Genomic DNA, 25085 nt, shown 5'->3' with positions numbered 1-25085 from the left:
AGGTAGTGCAGTTGAACACAATAGACAGCGAACACCAGTTGATGTGCATAAAGTAAGGATAAGGATAACTGATGTCCGCCATACAGAAAGTGCAAACACAGTTATATAATAATTTAAATTTAGCAGTGCAAATGATACGTAAACAGTAGATGAATGAACTAGTGAATGAACTACTAGTGCAAAATAGGGTAGAACTATAAAAATAGTGTTATGGGCATCAGCAAGATAGTGTGACCATAGATGGGGGTATGTCCATGGTGTGGCCAGAATTGCTGGAAAGAAAAGGTGTCACAGAGTCTTCAGTTTGCTGTGCTGAGATGAGTTGAAAAGTCTTATGGCCTGAGGGACCAGTCTGTCTGTGGAGCAGGACTGGGACAGCAGTCTGCCGCTGAATGAGCTCCTCTGCCTGGTGATGGTGCTGTGCAGAGGGTGGTGAACATTGTCCATGATGTTCAGCAGCTTGCTGAGGGCTCTCCTCTCTGCCAGTGGTGTTAAGGACTCCAGCTCTAGTCCCAACACAGAACCAGCTTTCCTCACCAGCCTGTTCAGTCGTCCAGCGTCCCTCTTGCTGATGCTGCCTCCCCAGCACACTACAGCGTAAAAGAGGACGCTGGCTACCACAGACTGGTAGAACATCAGCAGGAGTTTCTGGCAGATGTTAAAGGACCCAAGCCTTCTGAGGAAGTACAGTCTGCTCTGGGCCTTCCTGTAGAGGGAGTCAGTGTTCACTGACCAGTCCAGCCTATCGTCCAGGTGCACACCAAGGTATCTGTAGGACTTGACCACTTCCACATTGACCCCCTCGATGGAGATTGGCTGCTGAGCAGAGGGCCTGGACCTTCTGAAGTCTATGCACATCTCCTTGGTTTTGGAGATGTTCAGTTGTAGATGGTTCGTTTTGCACCACACCACAAAATCCTCAACCAGGGTTCTGTACTCCCTCTCATCACCATTACGCACACACCCCACGATTGCAGTGTCGTCAGAGAACTTCTGCATGTGGCATGACTCCGAGTGGTATTTGAAGTCTGATGTGTACAGTGTGAACAGGACTGGAGAGAGAACAGTCCCCTGTGGTGCTCCTGTGCTGCTTATATATATAATTTATATATAATATATAAATTATATAACAGAAATATTCATTTTAATTATTCATTTTGGAAAGTACAGTAAAGTATTTTTGATAACATTTAAGAAAAATAAATAAATAAATAAAAATATTATATAAATATAATAAAATATCCACTTTTCTACAGCTAACAGCTTTTAGTCAATAAAAAATACTAGCATTGTTGCTACTGAGTGCATAAATATGGATGACTGTGCTGCAGAGGTGGATAAAAAAAGCATAAAGCAACCTTTAAAGTAAAGAAATGTCCTGTCACTTTAATAAAATAAAGACTTAAGTAGAAGTAGTTTTATTCCAAACTGTAACAAAAAGGCATCTGGACAAATTACTCAAAATACTACACACAATCCATCATTAAAGTTGTTTAAAGAGTGCATTTACGTAGTATTTAAGTTGTTTGAGGTATAAATATAAATTGTGTCAGATATATGTAACCAAACCTATTTACTACCCTGTTATTTAGGCACAACATGACACACATTGTCTTTCTTTGTGGACAAACATTATGATATTTGTTTTTGTTGGCTGGTTTGCAACACCAAGATAACCCATAATAATGCCATAAATAGCTCAGTATAGCCTGACCTAACCTAGCTTGGCTTTGAACTGTGATAAATAAACAATATATAAGAATGTAACTTACCTGGTAGTATCAGAGGCGTTATTGAGAGGCTTCCCATCTGCTATTTCCCCAGTTTCTTCAGAAAATGGCTGCAAAGAGGGAGGAATCCACAATTCATGGAGGTTAATTGAACAAAAAGCTAAAAACTCACATTATTTGCTAAAAATGCAAAGAAAAGCATACCTGTGTGTTTCTTTTTTTCTACAGCAAACAGCGTTTGGGCCACAGAAATGCTACATTACTGCTAATTGCATTAGTAATGACTGGTTGGTGAGCTGACACTGGAGTTACAGCCAATAATGCTTAGAACTGCTTAGAATTGGAGGTAAACCGCTTTCGAAATACGTCTGCAAAACTGAATCATTTGATTTTGTTCCGTGTTGAGAAAACGAGTACATTTTTAACATAAAAACGAACAAACACTTCTAAACTAGGGTTATAAACTCGCATGCTCCATATAAACACCAAACATTTATTTTGGCGCCCTCTAGGCGTCTCAACTGCTACAACAATAGGTTATACAATACAAATGAGACTGCCGGTGGATTGCATTAATTGTAAACACTACTAAAACAAGCGAAAAACTATTGAATAAACATATTTTTCCTTTATTCAACATTGCCTAATAGACAGCACTGATTAATGTTGAAATTCAACTTAATCAACTCATCAATTAATTTTAATATAAAAAGGGTTTTTATGTTTAAGGCTCTGAATTTACACTTAATACAAGTGCGTTCCACAAATAATAATAAAAGCCTATAAGAATAAAATACAAACAAAATATCCATTTTTTTAAACAACCTTCAAATATTTTTTTCAAGTTTTTCAGGAAACATAAAAAGATATGACAGTAGTTATTACTATTTAAAAATTGTTAGCACTGGTTTAAGAAGATATAGTTTATCATACAGTCAAGTAGAATAACCAACCAGAAATAATCCCAATTTAACATTTCTTTAACATGTTGATTGAAAAGACAGAACAGTAAACATTTTAACACACAAATTGTAGAATATTGTGGGTAGCTTCATGTACTTTTTTGCTTTTGTATGGCTTTTTGCTAACTACAAAATGCAGACGAAAAATGCAGACAAAAAAAATCTATGAAACTTAATAATAAGACAAAACAACTATGCAATATTTAGGCAGCCACTATTCGACAGTGGTCCGATGCTATTGACTTTGTCAAGGTTTGTCTAATCAGTCATGAATTTGTGTGGAGTGCAAATGTTTATTCATTATTATTATTATTATTATTATTATTATTATTATTATTATTATTATTATTATTATTATTATTATTACTACTACTACTACTATTATTATTATTATTATTATTATTATTATTGTTATTATTATTATTATTATTATTATTATTATTATTATTATTGCTATTCTCCTTATATTATACTCTTCACATACAGGGCATTATCCTAAAGGTGTAGAATCAACTGATTTGATCAGCTGAGGGTGTATGCGATTTTACCACAGGTGTTCCAGCACCATGACGAGATAATTTGCCAAAAAAATATTTTAGGAATGAGACAATTTACGGGCGGCACAGTGGCGCAGTGGATAGCACAGCAAGACGGCCTGGGTTCGATTCCCGGCTGGGGCAACCCGGGTCTTTCTGTGTGGAGTTTGCACGTTCTCCCTGTGTCTGCGTGGGTTTCCTCCGGTCCAAAGATGGCACGTTCAGGCTAATTGGAACTTGATTGAAATTGTGAGTGTGAGTGAATGTGTCTGTTTGTCTGTCTGTGCCCTGCGATGGATTGGCGGCCTGTCCGCCCGATGCCTGCTGGGATAGGCTCCAGCCCCCGCGACCCTTCACGGTTGACGATGAGATGAGATGAGATGATTTACATATTTACTGTAAGATTAGTGTTAAGATCAAACAAAGCACACACATATATATATATATATATACAGTTGTGGTCAAAAGTTTACATACACTTGTAAAAAAACATAATGTTATGGCTGTCTTGAGTTTTCAATAAGTTCTACAACTCTTATTTTTCTGTGATAGAGTGATCGGAACACATACATGTTTGTCACAAAAAACAGTCATAAAATTTGGTTCTTTCATAAATTTATTATGGGTCTGCTGAAAATGTCACCAAATCTGCTGGGTCAAAAATATACATACAGCAACAAAATTTGTCAATTTTGGTGATGTAGCGAGTTGTGTCAATCAAATTAGCTTCATGTCATGGCCTCTTCACTTCTTGTAAGTGATTCTGATTGACTACAGCTGTTGACTTCTCATGAGCCCATTTAAATAGGGCTCATTTGACCCAGTGATTAGACTCAGCTACAAAAGCTACAATGGGAAAGTCAAAGGAACTCAGTGTGGATCTGAAAAAGCGAATTATTGACTTGAACAAGTCAGGGAAGTCACTTGGAGCCATTTCAAAGCAGCTACAGGTCCCAAGAGCAACTGTGCAGACAATTATACGCAAGTATAAAGTGCATGGAACAGTTGTGTCACTGCCACGATCAGGAAGAAAACGCAAGCTATCACATGCTGCCGAGAGGAGATTGGTCAGGATGGTCAAGAGTCAACCAAGAATCACCAAGAAGCAGGTCTGCAAGGATTTGGAAGCTGATGGAACACAGGTGTCAGTCTCCACAGTCAAGCGTGTTTTACATCGCCATGGACTGAGAGGCTGCCGTGCAAGAAAGAAGCCCTTGCTCCAGAAAAGGCACCTTAAGACTCGGCTGAAGTTTGCTGCTGATCACATGGACAAAGATAAAACCTTCTGGAGGAAAGTTCTCTGGTCAGACGAAACAAAAATTGAGCTGTTTGGCCACAACACCCAGCAATATGTTTGGAGGAGAAAAGGTGAGGCCTTTAATCCCAGGAACACCATGCCTACTGTCAAGCATGGTGGTGGTAGTATTATGCTCTGGGGATGTTTTGCTGCCAGTGGAACTGGTTCTTTGCAGAAAGTAAATGGGATAATGAAGAAGGAGGATTACCTCCAAATTCTGCAGGAAAACTTAAAACCATCAGCCCGAAGGTTGGGTCTTGGGCGCAGTTGGGTGTTCCAACAAGACAATGACCCAAAACACACATCAAAAGTGGTAAAGGAATGGCTAAACCAGGCTAGAATTAAGGTTTTAGAATGGCCTTCCCAAAGTCCTGACTTAAACCCCATTGAGAACATGTGGACAGTGCTAAAGAAACGGGTTCATGCAAGAAAACCATCACATTTAGCTGAACTGCACCAATTCTGTCAAGAAGAGTGGTCAAACATTCGACCTGAAGCTTGCCAGGAGCTTGTGGATGGCTACCAAAAGCGCCTAGTTGCCGTGAAAATGGCCAAGGGACATGTAACCAAATACTAATGTTGCTGTATGTATATTTTTGACCCAGCAGATTTGGTGACATTTTCAGCAGACCCATAATAAATTTATGAAAGAACCAAATTTTATGACTGTTTTTTGTGACAAACATGTATGTGTTCCGATCACTCTATCACAGAAAAATAAGAGTTGTAGAACTTATTGAAAACTCAAGACAGCCATAACATTATGTTTTTTTACAAGTGTATGTAAACTTTTGACCACAACTGTGTATATATATATATATATATATATATATATATATATATATATATATATATATATATATATATATATATATATATATATATATATATAGAACTATACCTCTAAATCAATGTAAAATCAAAGTGCACAAATAAATCAACAATGAATGAGTGAGGAAAAATTAATGTTGATTCAAAGTTGCTTAGTGGGAAGTATTTTTACCTTTTAATCGAGTGTGGTCTGTGCTTGGTTGGTCTGGTTTATTAGTTTTTTCCCCAAACTTCTGACCATACAGAAATATGATGATTAAATGGAAAGAGGGGAAAAGAAGACGACTCATTAATAATGTGTAAAAATATACTCAGTGCATAGCTACGTGTTCCCCACCAAGTGGCGCTCTTACACTGCGAGCAAAAATCTGCTTATAGTTGTCTCGGCGCATTGCCTGTTGGTCCTTTAATATAAAATCATTTTAGAGATTAATAATAAAATTCTGAATCTGTAATCGAGCCCGGACTGACCATCTGATAAATGTTTACCGTGTGAAAGACCAAACATCTAATCTGACCTCATACTCGAGCTTCAGTCTGACACTCAAAGTTTCCGCATAAGACCAGTGAAGGAGTTCAGTTCACTGAACCGATTCTTTAAAGTGTCATGTTCAGTGAATCGATTCAGCGGTTTATTTTCGCGGTGGTGTGCAGGAAGCATGACTAGTCAAATTTATTTTCGTTTCCACAATGATTAGCTGGAAAGTCAGTGAGTAAGCTTCCTACTCATAAACTACAAGCACAGTGATGTTCAGTGCTTTTATTTTTATTCAACTTGTGTAATAATATGTATAGCACTATATATATATACAGCACCATATATGGCATGCACCTAAAAGTGTTTTACCACATATATATATATATATATATATATATATATATATATATATATATATATATATATATATATATATATATATATATATATTAACATATAAATAAGTTAGATGTTAAATATTAATATATAAACACATATCACTATTATTATTAGTATTACTAAAATATAATTTTAGTCTCTGTGGATATAGCAAACTTAAATTTAAATGTTGACTTTTACATCAAGCTTAAGTGTTTTAGAGCAAGGAAGCACCCAAAACATGCCTGGTAGGATGAGAAGGTCTTCAGGACCAGAAATTAGTGGCAACCACTGCTTCATTTTGATTAATCTGACAGAAGTGGTTTAGCTGCACAAAACAAGACAAAAGGATAAGATAAGATAAGATAAGATAAGATAAGAACTTTATTGTCCATTAAATTTACATTGAATAGAAAATTGTCTTTGGCAGTCGGGCAGACAAATATATAAAATTATGTGAACACAGATAAATAAATAAATAAATAAATAAATAAATACAGATTATGGGGGGAATTGTGCATTACATCCCTATTCAGAATATTCACAGCATATAGAACGAATTATTTTTTTTACCCATTCTTCCTAGCTAGTGGAACATTTAGTCTCCTGCCTGATTGCAGAAATTGAAATGATGGGTAAAGGCATGGGTGTGGTCACTGTAGATCTAAATAGCCTTTTTTGTTGTGGATCGACTGTATAGATTCTGGATTTAAAAAAAAAAAAAAAAAAAACATAAGTGTTTCATAGGTTACAAATAGAATGTAGATATGTGGTATAAAGAGTCAAATTTACTTTTTATATATTCTTGCACATATACATATTTTTGTTCATGACCCACTTGTACGCCTCATTGTATTGGGCATAGATATGCCATGTAACATTATATTAAAGATGAATAAGTAAGTAAGTAAATAAACAATTAAATTAATAATATATGGTATAGTATGGTATTGTATGGTATGGTAATATTTTCAGAATGTCTGAAACAACCTTTAAAAAGCTGTGTCATGATCAGGCAATCTGTAGAGTGAATCATATAACCCTCTACTGGCTCTCAACTCTAAGTGATGGGGAACAGGGAGAGTCATCACCCCCACCCTGAGAATCTATGGCCCCTTATGCTCTCCTTCTCAAATAGCCAAAGCTACTTCTCTGTGTGTTTCTGTAAACTGTTGTGGTAATATGTGAATCTGTTTTATTTAGAGAATCAAATAATTATGTAAAACACATAAATGATGGTGAAAACATTAAGAAGATACACTTAGTTGATACGGTGAAACCTTGCTGTCTTTTACTTGTATCGTTACAGACAGACAAAACATTTTATAATCACTGAAATATGTGATGAAATAAGCGAAGCAAGGTGTCTGGGTGTACGTCACAGAATGAGGATGGTTTGTTGTGCAGTTGTGTCATGGATGGGTTACTAAGAAGTGGGGGTGTGGCCAACAACCCCAGGAACACCAATTCCTATGAGCTGATTTTGTGGTGTGCTGGCTACTTCTGTTTTTGTTTCACAACTTGACATCTAAAAACTATGACACATAGAGGATTACACATAAGCCACTGCTATGTGGACACAACAGGCTATTACATCACATTTAAAAGACTTAAAGTACAAATGAATACAGTACCAGTCAAAAGTTTAAACACACCACTTCTCATTCAGTGTTTATTTTGTAAAAAAAAATATATATATAAAAAAAAAATTATGTTTTATACTTTAGATTCTTCTAAGTACCACATTTAGCTTTAAGGACAGATCTGCACACTCTTGATATTTTAATATCAGTGTCTTCATGAGGTAGAGTCACTTGGAATAGTTTTCTTAAGTGACAAAAAATGAAATCCAATTAACTAAATTATTGATTTTATTTTTTTATTACTGAGGCTAAATGCAAAAATAGAAAATTGTACAAACTTATTATTTGTTGTTTTTAATGTAGTGCAAGTTTTCATCCATTTTTCCAATTTTATTTTTTTCATCTCTTCACCTCACACAAATAAAAAAAAGAAGAATATTTTCTTTATTTTCTGATTTTTCCATTTTTGCATTTTCCAAGGATTATACCATCAGATTTGTGTCACAAGATGCAAAAACTGACAAATATAAAAAAAATCAAGAGAAGATTCACCTTTTCATTTCTCTTAAAATTCGGTTTGCCAAAGGCTGAATACACAATTTTCTATTTTCGAATTTAGCTACAGTCAGATAATTAAACTCCTAAAATGTTGTGTCGACCTTACACCTAACGATTTTCAAGCGACAAGTTTCCAGATTCGAGATAAACTCTTGAGACTCTTGATAGAGTCGAGTTGCAATCGTTTTTAATCCCGATTGTTTAGTGTAAAGTGGTTAGGATAGTGTGAATAGTGACGTGATTGTTAATAACCAATAGGAGAGCTACGGGAAACCGGAAGGCAAGACCCTTTTACGTGACTGTTTAAAAAACAGACTTTACAGTTAATATGCCTTATATGGTTCTTACTTTAATATGAACAGTATTTTAAACACAGATAGCACTTTAAAGTCATTATATTAAAAGTTATTTTATTTTGCACTACTTATTGTGCAGTTTTGATAGAAACAAGTTTAATAAATACACATTTTGCAAGAACGATGTTCTTTTTTGCATTAATTCTATCTAAAACAAAGGCAAATGTATAGCAGCTAAACACAAAATGTATTCTATTAGAAAATATCGAAAATATCGAGAACTAACAGTGTGGCAGACAAATAAACTGTTGATGGGGAAAAAAAGTTGTGAGTCTCTGATAAATAATAGTATTTATATACACATTAATTGTAACCTAATATGTAATATGTATTGTATGTAAAGTCCTCCAGATCCATGGTGGGAAATAATCTCAGGAAGAATCTAGTTGCAGTCTTGCAGTTAGTGATCCCCAGCCTTTGCAAAATCTTAGCCTGTGACTAGTCTGTGACTTGTCTTAAGATGTGAGAGGGTGTCAGACTTGAATCTATTAAAAGTCTTTTTAAAGTCGTGTAGTGTACGGACAGCATTACACTGACTGAAAGGGATAGAGCAGAGTGTGAAATGAAATAACTGATTCAGAAGAACCGATTCATTCGCGAGTCGGACGTCACTACGCAAGACATTCCGCGGGGTTCTTATACCGGCGCAGGGCTGAGCAGAGACACGGAGTTATGCGGGCGGGCGATAGCGTTTCAGACCTCAGTATCGCCCGAGTCCGTTTTTTACTCTGTTTCTCTTTAGTTTACTTACGCGGTAAGAACTGCAGGGATCGTATCTGGACGTAGAGCGGCTCGTTTCTGCGCGCGGAGAGTTTCTCGGAGAACTTTGCTAGCCTTCTAGCTAACCGGCTGCTGGCTAATGTGCTAACCTAACCTAGCCCTGTAGCTGAGAGAGAGCGAGAGCCCGCCGATTCTGGTGAACCAGTAAACACTAGCCGCTTTTACCGGTATAATCATGCCGCCGGTAGAGATCGACGCCGGCCGGGACCAGATTAAAGCTCGGATACAGGAGCTGATTGACACCAACTCGGTCGTGGTGTTTAGTAAAAGCTACTGTCCCTACTGCACGAAGGTGAGTTGTGCTGGAAGCGGAGATGTGGTGTTTCTCACACTAGCTAGACTAGACTGGGTTGTTGAGCTAATTTACGAGAAATGGCGCCTTATTTCTCGTTCTGTAAGACATAAAGTTGTGTGTTAGATTTTAGAGGTTTTACAAGAGAAGGTGTTTTCAGTGTGTAGTCTATAGTCATGCTGAAATCAGTGTAAAGGGTTGTTAATTAACCTCATAGACTTTATATAAGTCTTATATAAGTCTTTATATACAGTCTATGATTAACCTAGTTAATGTTAGCTAGGTTAGCAAAGCTAGCTAGCTAACTAACTGTTAAGTAACTAAGTTAACTTATTGCTCAGATAGAGTGTCAGCCTAAATCCAGTTTATACAACGAAGTTGCTTAGTTTTAAGCCTCTGTGGCATGATGTTGCTCTCAGGTAAAAAAAAAATGAAAAAATAAATAATTTAATTTTTAATATAATTTAGAAAGGCATCCCTTGAAAAAAGAAACGTTTATATACAGTTCTGGAAAAAATAAGAGACCACTTTATTATTTATTATATTTATTATTACTTAATTTTAAGTTATTTTAATTTTACCAAATTGAAAACCTCTGAAATATAATCAAGAGGAAGATGGATGATCCCAAGCCATCAAACCAAGCCTGATTTGTTTGCACCAGGAATGGCATAAAGTTATCCAAAAGCAGTGTATAAGACTGGTGGAGGAGAACATGTCAAGATGCATAAAAACAGTGATTAAAGACCAGGGTTATATATAAGAAAAGTGTATATGCATTTAAGTATTTTATTTAAAAGTATACTTAACATGGAAAGTACATTAAAAGTGATTACGTATTTGAATACATACCAAATGTAATATTTTGGATCAACTTAATTATATTTCAGTTAAGCTATATTTAAATACTAACCTACATAAAAGCTCTAGATTGTGCTTTTGAGTGTTTTTTTTTTGTATAAAATCTGTAGATTTAAGCATACACTTAAAGTATATTGTAAAAGTAATACTTAGATTAAATAAGTACAACAAAGTGCAATTAATCAGTTTTTAATGCCAAGACATGTTTTCTATCAACACAACGTTTAAAATTGTTAAAATGCGAATACAGAGAAAGTATATTTAACCTGAATTATTTACAAATTATGTTAAATAAAAAAAAATACTCCTAGTATTCTTGACCTAATTTCAACATACTTTTAATGCTCCTAAGTAAACCATGCTTCCTTTTCACAAGGGATATCTACATCCAATACAGAGATGCATACAAGTGGGTCACACATTAAAATATGCATAACGCTCTGTGTTCAAGAAAATGTAAAGAAGTATATTTGTCTGTTTACAACCATTCCTCTCCTTAACCACCTTCATTAATGAGCTTCACCTAGCTAGTAACAGTGGCAAACTAAGGTCCAGAGGGTCTAACCCCATACCCCAAATACACAATATTTAGCACAATGTTCTGACAATTTTTTTGTGTGTTTAAGGGCTACAATAAAGAATTCAAGCAGTTAATCAAGTAACTGGGCTGTCTAGTTTTATGCACTGTATTTTCCAGTTTCTGATAAAGTCTATAAGGTCATGAATTACTTAAGCTATATTTTCTGTACCTGTTTTTGGTTAAAATATGATGTATGATAAATGACACAACAACCGTTTCCTAACTGTTACCATTTTGCTCTAGAAATCATGTAAGGACTCAAACATGGAACGTAAAACATTAATTTGAGCATTTGAATGGTTAAATGGTTGGAACACACTTTTTTAAATTGAGCACGTTTCATCTCGAGGATTAACCCAGCATTGTTACATTCTGTAAATAAGGTTATATGAATAAACACAGATTCACACACTGTCCTATGATGCTTTCAGGGTGTTTAGTATATGTTTCTTAGGAACTTCATGTAAAGGCCACAGAGTGCTGTAAGGAATTTTACATAGCTTTTAAACAGTCTGTAACATAAGACACTATGGGTTCTTTTTGGATTAACTTTATTAAAATAGCAAAAGTTGTTCTCTTATGATCTTATTTTTCTTGACCGCCTAAGTAAATTTAGTATCGGAGGTCAATAGAAAAGCAAGTTCTGATCAAGTCAAAAATGAAATGTGGTGTTAGCTAAGCCGTCTTGAACATGGTCCATTCATTGGTGTAGTCAAACCTACTAGACACCCTGTTTTTTAAATGAATAAATGTGGTGTTGCAGGAACGGTTGCAGATGCAAATCATTATAAATGCCCACTCTGGAACAGTACTACTTTCAATTTAAAAGAACAAATATTGAGGACTGCTGCTTTAAATACAGTGATTTTTTTTTTTATTCAAAGTCGGCTACACTTCATCAAACAGGACTAGTTACACTTTTTGTAATCAAGTGTGCAGTTGTTCAGTGTGTGTTAGAAACAGAGATGTGCATTATTTATCACAATGGCAAATGAATCAGGATATGGCAAAATATTGTTGTGTTGCCCAGCTCTAGTTGAAATCACAAAATAACAGTGTGTAATGTATAATGTGTAGAGAAAATGTTTTGACGTCTGTGTTTCTCTCTGTGCAGGTTTAACTTCATGTTGATTTTAATTAAATCAAATTTGGTGCTCTGGAGCATTGATCCTAGACTTAACTCTGCCCTGCACAAACCCATCTTTAGCTTAGGATTTAAAGCAATTTCTGATTAGTTTGTTAAAGCATGCTGGAAATGGGAGTTCTGTACACTATACAGGGAGAATAAAGGAAAGTGGTGCTTTAAAGCCTGAGGATTCTTGTCTTAATATTTGCCTTTTTTTACCTCTCAGTCCTGATAAACCAAGCTATAAAGAGAAGACATTTTTCCCAGGTTTTGGATGATGAAACTGACCTAATATATGTAGACTATGAACTCATGTGCTCCTATAAACTTGGTTGGGAAACATTGGTGTTAAAAAAACGGGAGGAAAACTGAAGACCAGGGTATCAATTACATAAGCAGGTAGCTTAAGGCCATAACCATAGACCTTTTAAAAGAAGTTCAACATTAGTTAAAGATTTTTGCTAATTCATTGTGCTGACCTATTTGGTCACTTCAGTTCAGTTCAGTTCGTACTGAATAGGCCACTTATCTTTTCCACTGATTGAGCCGTTTCAGTGTTCAAAGTTCAGCCCCAGTAATGATATTTTAATATTAATGTACCTGACCCTTTTTAAGTTAATTAAAATTGTAAAACATTGTCATAACAGGTTTCAGCTGACGATTTTTTTTTCTTTCTTATTTCAGGTAAAAGAGCTATTTAATGATTTGAATGTGGAATGTAACATCATTGAACTGGATTTGATGGGTAAGGATGATTTTAATTAACATTTCTTCTTTCCATGCAAACACATAAGTTGTGATAAAGTGCAGCAGATAAAGTAAAACATTGAAATAATGACTCCGTCTAAGCTGATGATAAATAGTTGGAGCCTTAAATTAACGCATTGCTCGACATCTTTGCCTTGATATGAGAAGTTTTTATTGAAATACTACAGTGTTGTTTGAGTGAGTGTGTCTCAGATACAGCCAAATACTAAAGTAGTTATTCCACAGTTGATGTACAGTAGTATTTACTGCTATTGTGTAAAAGATCAGTAGTGTCAACTTCATGTAATAAGTAGCTTTAAATGTACAATAACAAAGTTTATAGTTTAACATTTATTCTCTGCTTATTAATGTAAGTCTTGTCTTCGCTTCTTAACTTGGTTTAGCTGTAGTCTTTGAAGTTTATGCTCAGCTGTCATTTCTTTTCCTTTTCCTTCTTTTTTTTTTTTTTTTTTTTTTTTGTTGTTGTTTCCTTGACTCTTTGCCACTATTGACTCAGACACGGTCTGCTTATGATCTGAAAGGTGCTTGACACAAGAGTTGCTTTGCAACAGTTGGGTGTGTTTCTTTTGTTAAACCGTGCTTGCCTTGCTTGATCAAATCTTGCCTCTGGATGCAATTCTACATATGTAAGGCACGATTACATAACAGCCCCAGCAAAGAAAACTGAAAAATAAGTTCTAATATTATGTATTCAGTGTGGTTATTTGTGGTGTTCATGGTTTTATATTTACCTTTCATTTAGTTAATTAATTAATGCATTTATTTATTTATTTTTCTTGCAGAAGTAGTCTTTACTCACTTCAGAGCCACCACTTAAGTTTTCTGACCCCTAGTAATCTTTGACTCTGCGTATTTATGATCATGCAGCGATGAGGCTATTGACTAAATTACCTCTGAACGTTCTGAGTCTTGTGAACATTGTGCCAGGCTGTGTGCTAATGTTTAACCAGTCACACTCCTGTGTCAGCTCTGAGTACAGCTGCTATATAGTTGACCATGCAAAACTCGCTGAGTCATTCTCCAGCAGTCTGCAGGCAGCATTCCATCTCCACTGCTTTTTCCTTTTTTTCTCTCCTCTACTCTAATATAACTCAATTATTCTTTCTTTTACTTCCACACCACTTTGTCTCTCACTCTGTTTCTTGTGGTTTTCTTCTGTATGTTGCTTTTCCCACAATTTTTTCTCGCTTTATGTTCTTTATCGTCTCTGATTATCTCTATGCACATACATGTCCTTGCCGGTTGCTGGGCTGCAAATAACATGACCTGCTACTGTAGACTGAGCTTTGACTGGTGTAGTGTTTAACCAGGCAGTCATATTTAAAGAATGTAATACTTATAACTTAATCTAATTAAGTTAAACCTATTGATATTTGCATTTAAGTGAACCTCAACTGTAATTGACCTGTGTGGACATGCATGATGTACATTTATGCGTACTAATATACCAATGCTGTGGTGACCAAAGCAATTTAGCAGTGTAAGTTTGCCTTCAGCATATCCTATTCCATTTAAACTTTTTGATTTGTGTTTGATTCCTTGAGCTCAAAGTAAGAAGTGCACATATATTGTAAAAAAAAAAAAAAATAATGATAAAATAATGGATGGATATGTTCCAAACTGCTTTATACAAGCTATGGAAACAAATTATCATATTGTTGCCTTTTGTGTGCATTTTAATAAAAAACAAAAATATGCATGTATTGATTGTTTAAAAACTAAAGAATTGCCAGAATATGCTGTTTAAATAATATAACTAAAGGAGCAGCATGATGCCTCTTTCATCGTCTCACACAACATAATCCAGTGTAGTTCATTTAGTCATAGACTTATGAATTATGTTTACTATTAAAATGTATATCTTCCCTACACAGTTAGATAACTACTATTAAATTTTTTTCAAAAGTCTTGTAATTTAATACTTAATTTAAGATTTCACCATACCATGTTTGTGTATTGCTATTTCACTAAAACATATTGAGGGTTGTTGATCTTTTTTTTATACAATAAAGGTAAGGGTAGGAAAGACAAGATGTTCTTTTTACGGTTGTATCAGTGAACCTGTCTGGGATCTGACCCAGTTTGTCAGACGATGCCAGTACTGGTGTCTTGCTCACTTTTGGCATTACAATAGCCATGTTCCAGAGAAACTGAATGAACCACAGTAACACGAGCGGCTGTATCAAACGAGTATCTGGCATCTGTTGTAGAGAATGGCTCCAACTTCCAGGATCTGCTGATGGAGATGACTGGACAGAAAACCGTCCCTAACGTCTTCGTCAACAAGACCCATGTCGGTGGCTGTGATAACACCATAAAGGTAGTGGCTTGTAATAAAACCTTAAAACATAAAAAAAAAGAAATTCTTCATTCTTCCGAATGCATTATATGTGTGCTTGGTGTTAAAACATCTAGAATTTATTTTCTTGGTTAAAAAAATATAGTACTGTGTAGTAATTCCATTCATGACTCTATCACTAGGTTTTAGCCATTTGTTGATGGGGCTGAACTTTTTTTTTCTTCTTGTTCATATTTGGGGCTCATTCACCAAAAGAAATGCTTTTCCTTTAACTCCCAATTCTGGCATTCCCCAATGTTTTTTTTTTTATTTTGCCATTTGTTCAGTTTATTTGGGCGAAGCTATGTCATTATAAAAGCAGAACTGCGAAAAATTCTGCAGTGGAAAAGCATCACATCACAAATTGGATATCGACATTTTGTTAAGACCTTTTAAGAACAAATTCTTGAAGATGTTGATAAATAAGGGCCTTGTGTCTGTCTAAATGTTTTGAAGGTGTCACATGTTCCAAATGATTTATGCTAAATGATTTAGCTGATAAGACAGCAGAACAGTGTTAATTATGAACATAATTAAAGTTGCACAAATGTGTTTAATCTACAAGTCCTACTTTTTGATGGATTTGCTTACTAATCACAAAACAAAAGCAAAATCAGTTCTATAAACCCTTGTTCCTACATGCTCTCGAAGATTAAAATGGGCGTTTTAAATTTTAATTGGTGTGACAGTAAAACGACTTTCTATGCAGCCAGCAATATACATGCCATCCCTTTCGTCGCAGTTTTCTGTCCTACAAATTTGCTAGCCAGCAGTGCAGATATGTGCCCTTTTAAAATGCTACTTTATGTAGTAATGGGGAAGAAAGACCTTTGTAATTTGAATGAATGATACATGAGTACCCTTATTATGATTACCTCTTATCACTGTGTTTTTGTGCCTATGGTAATTATTTCCCTGGTTGTCATGGTAACAGGCACATAAAGATGGCCTGCTCCAGCAGCTGCTGGGAGACAAGAGCGAGGTGTACGATTATGACCTGATTGTCATAGGAGGAGGCTCCGGAGGCCTGGCCTGCTCAAAGGTAATGATCTTCCTCAACTTGCATGCACTTAAATATTACTCTCACCGAGTTCACTAAAGTACCCTTTTATTGAGTTATGTAGGCTGTTATTACAGTCTTCTTATATTTAATAAATGTTTTTAAAACATTGTCAGTCATTTTTTCTGTTAGTATTCGTTATGAAGAGTGCCAAAAAAAAAGGAAAATGACTGATCCAAGCTTTGACCATGTGTCTAATCTGTTGGCTAATTTAATATTCTTCTTTAAATTGCTTATAATATGATTTTTTTTCTTAGGAAGCAGCAAATTTGGGGAAGAAGGTCATGGTTCTGGATTATGTTGTCCCCACACCTAAGGGCACTACCTGGGGTAAGTACTGATGGTCAAAGGTGATTAAAAGCTAAAACGGGTGAAGTCTCTTTTTAACCATTTGAACCATTTGAATTTCAGTGTGTAACTTTTTTGTGCATAGGTCTGGGTGGCACTTGTGTGAACGTAGGCTGTATTCCAAAGAAATTAATGCACCAGACTGCACTAATGGGTACGGCCTTGCAAGATGCTCGTAAATTTGGCTGGGAGTTCAGTGAGCAAGGTGAGATTGAGTGCCAAGATTATTTGAAATGGGAAGGCAATAATTCTCTTGCAGTCCTTTGGCAAAACTAGCTTGAAACATTAAATAGTAACTTTTATGTACAAATTGTTATTTAATAGTTTAAGAGTACTTTAAGAGTACTTGGTGGATGATTGTCTACTTTCAAATGATTATCTCTCAAGCATTAAAGGAAAAAAAACATGTATCAACCAGTACTCAACTCAAAGTTTTGACCTTTTATGTGATCTCTATTTTTTTATGAATACAATTTATTGTCCTAACCCTTTCTAGTGAGCCATAACTGGGAGACAATGAAGACTGCAGTGAATAACTACATTGGTTCTTTGAACTGGGGTTACAGAGTGAGTCTCCGAGACAAGAACGTCAACTATGTCAACTCTTACGCAGAGTTTGTGGAGCCTCACAAAATCAAGGTTAATGCCTTATGTTTTATTTAATTTAACACACTTGAATATAGTATTTGTCATGTTCATTAAAGTTCAGTATGCAACTATATAACACGATTATATTTGCAAACTGTAAGAACTGTTGTTACTTACAGGCTTTCTACTGTTCTTCCTATACTAAGCTACCTCTAAGGCTTTGACATGCTTTTTTTCTCATATAATTTTTATTATGCAACAAAAGTGCTGAATCATTTATTTGATTGATTTATGTAATGCTTGTTGCCCCCGACAGGCCACAAATAGGCGTGGTAAGGAGACATTTCACACAGCAGCCAAATTTGTGCTGGCGACTGGAGAGCGGCCGCGCTACCTGGGCATCCCCGGAGATAAAGAGTACTGCATCACCAGGTGAATGTTCCTCATTAAATGGCATAAACTGCAGGCGGCCTCTCAAAATACGCATGCAGATAAACTGCTGTCTCAGGAGAACCCAGCTTAGAACAGGACATCTCATCCGAGAGCTTAGCTAAACTGCATTGCCCCTGGGGAGAAAAGCTATGGGAGCCCCCAGACACTGCAGGTGATCATAAAAGGGCTTGGTGCACACTTTTATTTATTTTTTTTTTTTTTCCTTTTTCTTTTCTTTTTTAAATATTTGATGATGCGTACTCCTTAAGCAGTTCAAAAGGTGTGTGAAAGACTCAACAAGCTTTATTCTAGGTTCATTCCTAGTTTTGTGGTTGTAACAGAATTTGTGTTATCTGATTCGCCTGCCGTTTAAAAGATGGATGTTTCATGATGTTGCAAAAGCTCAAGTATACCTGATATGGCTTTCATTGTTCCGTAAACCAGGAAGTGTGGCAGAAGTCAGGCTTCTGTGGAAATTCAGTTGATAAGCTGGGTCAGTTACATTCTGTGCACGATTCATTTGATTAAAGAAACAAAAAGGACTTTGGGCTTGAGTTCAAAGCTGGGATTCAGATTTTGTTGTCTTGTCTTTTTCTTTGTGTGATTTATGACCTAAACTGTGATTGTCACTCTCGTTCTCTCTAGTGATGACCTGTTCTCCTTACCCTATTGTCCTGGTAAGACACTAGTGATCGGAGCATCATACGTTGCTCTTGAGTGCGGCGGGTTCCTGGCTGGTCTGGGGCTAGATGTCACCATAATGGTACGCTCCATTCTGCTGAGAGGCTTCGACCAGGACATGGCCAACCGTGCAGGAGACCACATGGAGACACATGGGGTCAAATTCCTCCGGAAATTTGTTCCTGTTAAGGTGTGTGAGTGTGTACAAGGAAGTGAGAAGCTCTGAATGCTTATAAATTCTTCAGTCATATTTATGTAATATATTTGAGATACTTTTCTAGAGGCAGTGTGCTTTAATGAGTCTGCTAAATATAAATTTGTATTGTAAATATAAAGCGTAGCTAATATATAAAAGAAAAAAGGATTTTTTTTTTGTAAGTCATGGAAATCTGGTCTACAAATCTGTTTCAGTTTATAGAAAATAAATTTTGAGCGAACAAATACGTCAGCTCAGTTAATTAAGTAATTTAGCCCTTCACAATGGAGCTCTCAAGATCTTACACAAGTTTTATTATTAAAGATTGTGTCAATTTTTATCAGATTCATTTTAGACCTACTTTATTATTATTATTATTATTATTATTATTATATAAATTTTATTCATAGTTTTAGTTGATTTTTAATTAGTAGTTTTAATGTCCATGTCTGCACTGATGTTTTAAAAATTGTATGGTCATGAAAAGTTGCCTTGAAGGCATGGAAAAGCCATAAAAATATCATAGTAATTTATTGGTTGAAACGTGTATGAACCCTGGTTTAAATAAATGATTTGTTCATTTAAGGTGGAAGAGCTTGAAGCTGGTACTCCTGGCAGATTGAAAGTAACTGCCAAGTCAACAGAAACTGATGAGATCTTTGAAGGAGAATACAACACTGTAAGTTAAAGTCCTTAATCTATATTACTATTATTATTTCTGCATACATAGCTGTATGTTTTATTCTATCTGTTCTTTTTTTTAGGTGTTGATAGCTGTTGGTCGTGATGCCTGCACAGAAAAGATCGGACTTGATCAGGCTGGTGTGAAGGTCAATCCAAAGTACGTCTCTTCCTATTTGCACCCATTTTTGTTCCTTTTCCTTATTGACCATGCTGTTATATTTTAGCCCCAGTTACCAGCTAAATAAATGAATCTGTCTCAATGAATAGAAGGATTTGTAAAGGAGTGTGAAGAACTGATGGGTTCACCCAACTTCCCTCATTTTCCAGTCACTGTGATTCAGCAATATTGTTGTGGTGTGTGTGTCCATGTGAGGGGGTGGACAGTGTGCCATATATTGTGGATAGATTGTTGAAGTAATTTCTTTAAATTGTTTAAATTGGGTGGGGTGGTAGGAAACGAGTAATTTCCTTAAAAAACAAACCACCCACAGATATAGCTTTAAGTGTAAGACTCTGACATTTCCAGGCAGTCCGCTAGGGCTTCATAATCTGTGGTGACTACTCAAATAGGACCTTAGGCCTCATGTGAAACAAGTCATATGACTCCATATGATCCCACTGTAAGTCTGAGTCCACTGGTTCACGCATATGCGTGCGATATGTTACTGATCACAGAAACGCTCACCTGTTGTAGAAACATCTTTAAAAATTGCAGCTGGCTTTAAGCAGTGTAATGTTCTTGTGATCAGTGACTCCTTTCAGCTTATTCATAATAGATTTGCAATGATCTCAGCCCACACAAACACATACTATTATGACTGTTGCATTTATTTAGGAATGTCAGTTGTTTATTTATTTTTTTTTCTTTTGTGTGAACTCTGACACTTCTGGTCTTTCAAGGAATGGGAAGATCCCAGTAAACGATGAGGAACAGACCAACATTCCACACATCTATGCTATCGGAGACATCCTGGAGGGCAAGTGGGAACTGACACCTGTGGCTATTCAGGCTGGGAAACTGCTGGCTCGCAGGCTCTATGCAGGAGCATCTCTGAAGGTGATTGTAACAACATGTAATTTAATCATTAATCTGCCATTGTAAATATGCCAAACCTATTTTTTTAAATAATTTTTACTACATCTAGCAATCTTAGAAGACTCCTACTGAAGTTGCTTCACTTTATCTATGTGTTGTGAATTTTACTTTCTCAGTGTGACTATGTGAATGTTCCCACCACTGTGTTCACCCCATTGGAGTATGGCAGCTGTGGTCACCCAGAGGAAAGGGCTGTAGAACTATATGGACAGGAAAACCTGGAGGTATGTTTTAAATGTATTTATTTATTATTATTTTATGTCCTCTGTGGTGGTTCTTATTGGTGTTTGATGGCTTTATAATGTAATAATTGTTTACATGTGTGTGTTTAGGTTTATCACAGTCTGTTTTGGCCTCTGGAGTACACCATACCCAATAGGGACAACAACAGATGCTACGCAAAGATAATTTGCAACAAGTTAGACGATGTAAGTTATCTAATGCTTTTTTTCCCCATATATTTAAATATATACAGCTCTGGAAAACATTAAGAGACCACTTCAGTTTCCGAATCAGTTTCTCTGATTTTGCTATTTATATGTATATGTTTGAGTAAAATAAACATTGTTGTTGCTTATTCTATAAACTACGCACACATTTCACATAAAAATTGTCATTTAGAGGATTTATTTGCAGAAAATGAGAAATGGCTGAAATAACAAAAAAGATGCAGAGCTTTCAGACCTCAAATAATGCAAGTTTTAAGAGTTCAGTATGAAATCAGTATGGCTAAATAGGCGATATATAGCCCTGGATTGTAATTACAGTTTTCATGCATCTTGGCATGTTCTCCTCCACCAGTCTTACACACTGCTTTTGGATAACTTTATGCCACTCCTGGTGCAAAGATTAAAACATGGCCACCAACAGAGTGAGCTCAATGTTACTGGGTTATAGCTATATCTGGGTTTGGAATTAAAATGAATGGAGAATTTAAATTTCTTAAAATATTCTAGAAATATTAGTTAAATATGTCTGGCTGTTGAGCTGCTTCGATTGTGTATTTTATTGGTCTGTATTGTACATTTAGTCTCCGCACAAAGTTATGCTTCAATATGGCAGTTGTCAAGTATTATTGATTTATTTCGTTGCTATTATTGGTAAGGTTGACAAACATAGCCTTAATAAAAAGACAATATTGTACTGTAGCCTCTGAGGCACCAGCAGTAATCATAGTTTTATTGTATGTGTAGAACCGTGTGATTGGTTTCCATTATTTGGGCCCCAACGCCGGGGAGGTCACTCAGGGCTTTGGTGCTGCTATGAAGTGTGGGGTCACCAAGGAACAGCTGGATAATACCATTGGGATACACCCCACCTGCGCTGAGGTGAGTGTGGCTCTTAAACAAATAAAATAAAACTATAATTTATATTTTGAAGTTGATTGATGTGCAATCGATGCATGTAGTATCTTAATTCCTTTTTTTTCCCCCTCTCTCTCTCTTTCCTCAGATCTTCACCACAATGGAGGTGACCAAGCGGTCAGGTGGTGACATCACTCAGGCTGGATGCTGAGGTTAAACCCTGCTCGTTTAACAGGCTGTCCTAAAACTGTGTAAACTACACTGGTCTCCACCATCCTTTGACCAGTTTTATAAGCTCTCTTGCATTTTCTCTCTCTTTTAAATATATTGGACACCAAAATAACCAATTGGCAACTCTTCAATCTCAAAAAGAGCTTGAAAGTTTGAGTCATTAGCTTCAAAATATATGTAAAAAAAAAAAATAATAATTAAAGTAGCCTGTGTCCACTCTGTTCTTGAAAAGCCTATGTCTGATCTTTTAGATTTAAGTACACTTAATTCTTCCTCTCTTGGAGTGAGTGGATTTAGTGACTGACTCTAGGGGGACTGTCAGACAGTGGCTACTCAGGATCAGGCTTGGCCCTGCTGCTGAAAAGAGAGAGAGTGAGAAGCAGAACACTATAGGACAGTCTGTTAAACAGCGGGGTTACTCTGCTGCTCCAAATCCTCAGAGTCTGAGTCAGAAATGCACTGGGAGTGGATGTTTTTCTTTGAAACACACTCAAACTTATACAAGCATCCATACTCTAAGTGCTATGTGATGTTTTAGCTCTTAACCTAAATGCTAAGGTGGGCTAAAGCTGATGTTCTCTGCTTAGACTATAAGAGGTAACCATTTATCGTCCACACACACTTTCTCCAGTCCAGCATACTCAAATGCAGGCTCACAACCAGGGTTTCTACCAGCTCTTTCTCCGAAATAATATAGTGCTGACAGTTAGATGTTGGTCCTTTTAATAAAGATCCAGGACTTGCCTCCTTTTTGTGCAGATGACCTTTTACCTATTTGGCGTTAGACGCCATGTGTGCTACCTTACAATCTCTGAACCAGAAAATTCAGACCCAGACTTTTTTTTTTGTGTAATGATGATGTACATTTCTCTGCCTGTGCGTTACATCATTACATATACCGCACTTACTCAATCATTATTTCTCAGCACTTATCACATTCCAGGCTTGGACTATTTTAAGAAGCAGTTTTAAGAACAACCAGTATACAATAAGGAAAAGATAGGTCTCATTCTACCAAAGTTCAAACCAAATGTGCATGTAGATATATATAAAAAAAAACTTGTACAACTCATAAAAACTTGTAAAAACTCAGTACATATTCAGACATACTAATAACAGGTATTTATATATTTAATCTCCAACACCCCTGGTTTGTGATGCCTATCAATGCACTTGTTTTCTGATTTGTCACATGAATGTTACTATTTCAGTTTGAGTCATAAACAAATGCTGTTTGTATCTGTTTAATCTCTCTATTTACCTGCTTTTTAAAGTATACATGTTGTAGACTCTGGTTCCTATGGACTTTATTAGGTCTAAGATCCTGCTGATGTGCTGTATGTATATACAAACAAGCCTTTGCAAGGGATCACTGTTTTCTGAGTAATTGAAAGAACTTTAATAAAGTTGCGTAAGCTACCTTATCTTTTGCAGAATGAGTATTTGTAAATGGCATACTTAAAATGTCAGGTCTGTTTGCATTGTGTGTATACATGACTTATCTGTGAAAATTCTGTTTCACCAATTATTTACCCAATTATTTAAAGCTTTGGTATAAAAGACTGGAAATGGAAAAAGGAAAAGCATGGCTGACTGACTAAAATTGAACTAATAAAAGAGCTTGGGGGGAAATCAAAGACACAGGTATGATGAAATTTAGGATTTAACCCACAGCAGAAGAGAAAATTGTGAAGTAATGCAGTGTTTCTGCTTCCGTCTGGCACCAAAGAAAAGTGGAAGTGCACAACGGTTAATTCTTATCAGCTGTTCCTGAAACTACATAATTTTACCTACAACGATATGATCTGGCTCATTCTGCATCCATGTTGTAATATAGTTTTATTTTTGTATTTGGAAATGATGTAGATCTAGTACTTGTTTAATTTCAGGCTTGTTTTCACAGACTGGGGAACGTCTATTTAGATGAATATGTCCGTGCTAAACAGATCAAGCCTTTTTCTGATAATAAATGCACATTGATGTACATCTAATTATCCTCCCAGGATTGAAAGCACTTTATTTGATTCCAGGACAGTAACAAAGCAGCACACACCTGTCCCTGTGAAGTAGAGCTCTGCTCATTAATGCACATCAGAGGAAACCTGGCAGTCTAATAATATAATGCCTGCTTTTAATCTGCTTTTATTCAATGGGTTAATTGTGACCATGTTCACAGGCCTGAAGATCAGAGGAGGATTGACTGGTGTGAAGCTTTGTGTTTGTGAAGTGAGTGTGGGTGTAACATCTTGTGTTTCTGTCCTTTATGGGGGTGAAGCATGGCTAGATAGATGCCAAAAAGATGATAGGACTTGTAACTGTTACAGTAACATATAGCAGGTTTGTGTTTTAATTTTGTTTTATCTAAAAATAAATAAATCACAATAAATTTGAAGGTAAGGTTTTAATTTTTTTTAGTTATTCATAAACTAAAGGCATAGTCACAACAATCCCAGTGTGTGTAAAAAGCAAAGATAGTTGATGTGATTTATTATTATTATTTTTTTAATCTCCAATACTGGCCGTTTGCTTATTAATGTGTTTTAAATAAATATGTTCTGTGCCTTTAGTTAGAGCTTCATTAATGATTATAAACTGAAATGATCTAAAGTTAGGGTAAAGCTGTTTTGGGTTGGGTACTCTTGTAAAACTTAGTTGATTGGTTTGTGCATGGGCAAGACGGTTGCCAGATGGTTGCTAAGGTTTTCTGATGGTATTAGTGTTGCTAGGGTGTTGTAATTGTTTAGTGGAAGCTAGAACGATGTTAGATGGTTGCTGGGCAGCTACTGTGGCATCTCAGGTGACTGCCATGGTGTTGTCAAGTGGTTACTGTGATACTTAGTGTGGTGGTGGGGTCAGATGTTCTTGTATATTGTGTCGTAATAGACCCCGTTCTTAAACATCACTGCCCACCCCTCTGGGCACGTGTTCAACAATATCAGTGTATGTATGTGTGTGTGTGTGTGTGTGTGTGTGTGTTCTAAGTGTGCTCCACTGTGGGAATAGAGATGCTA

The 25085-nt window shown here is 36.1% G+C and overlaps 1 protein-coding gene across 1 annotated transcript; it reads left to right on the top strand.

Annotated features, from left to right (window-relative positions):
* Nucleotides 1-9331: 9331 nt before the first annotated feature.
* txnrd3 (thioredoxin reductase 3) lies at nucleotides 9332-23498 on the top strand. The gene is made up of 16 exons (XM_007253309.4): nucleotides 9332-9781; nucleotides 13033-13093; nucleotides 15327-15436; nucleotides 16389-16496; nucleotides 16772-16844; nucleotides 16948-17067; nucleotides 17359-17501; nucleotides 17767-17882; nucleotides 18528-18753; nucleotides 19346-19438; nucleotides 19524-19600; nucleotides 20344-20500; nucleotides 20656-20763; nucleotides 20872-20967; nucleotides 21733-21867; nucleotides 21992-23498. The coding sequence occupies exons 1-16, from the start codon at nucleotides 9665-9667 to the stop codon at nucleotides 22052-22054; spliced, it is 1803 nt and encodes a 600-aa protein (XP_007253371.2). The 5' UTR covers nucleotides 9332-9664; the 3' UTR covers nucleotides 22055-23498.
* The last annotated feature ends 1587 nt before the right edge of the window (nucleotides 23499-25085 follow it).

This window comes from Astyanax mexicanus, chromosome 5, assembly GCF_023375975.1.
Source record: "Astyanax mexicanus isolate ESR-SI-001 chromosome 5, AstMex3_surface, whole genome shotgun sequence".
In the NCBI taxonomy this organism is placed as follows: domain Eukaryota; kingdom Metazoa; phylum Chordata; class Actinopteri; order Characiformes; family Acestrorhamphidae; genus Astyanax; species Astyanax mexicanus.
The sequence above is the reverse complement of the archived record's forward strand: the minus strand, read 5'-3'. Positions and strand labels throughout refer to the sequence as shown.

Bases quoted from the DNA above. Each gene is read 5' to 3' on its own strand.
- txnrd3 (XM_007253309.4), top strand. From the start codon at position 9,665: ATGCCGCCGGTAGAGATCGACGCCGGCCGGGACCAGATTAAAGCTCGG. The intron at 13,094-15,326 runs GTAAGGATGATT...CATCTGTTGTAG, and splicing joins CATTGAACTGGATTTGATGG to AGAATGGCTCCAACTTCCAG. The intron at 16,845-16,947 runs GTAAGTACTGAT...TTTTGTGCATAG, and splicing joins ACCTAAGGGCACTACCTGGG to GTCTGGGTGGCACTTGTGTG.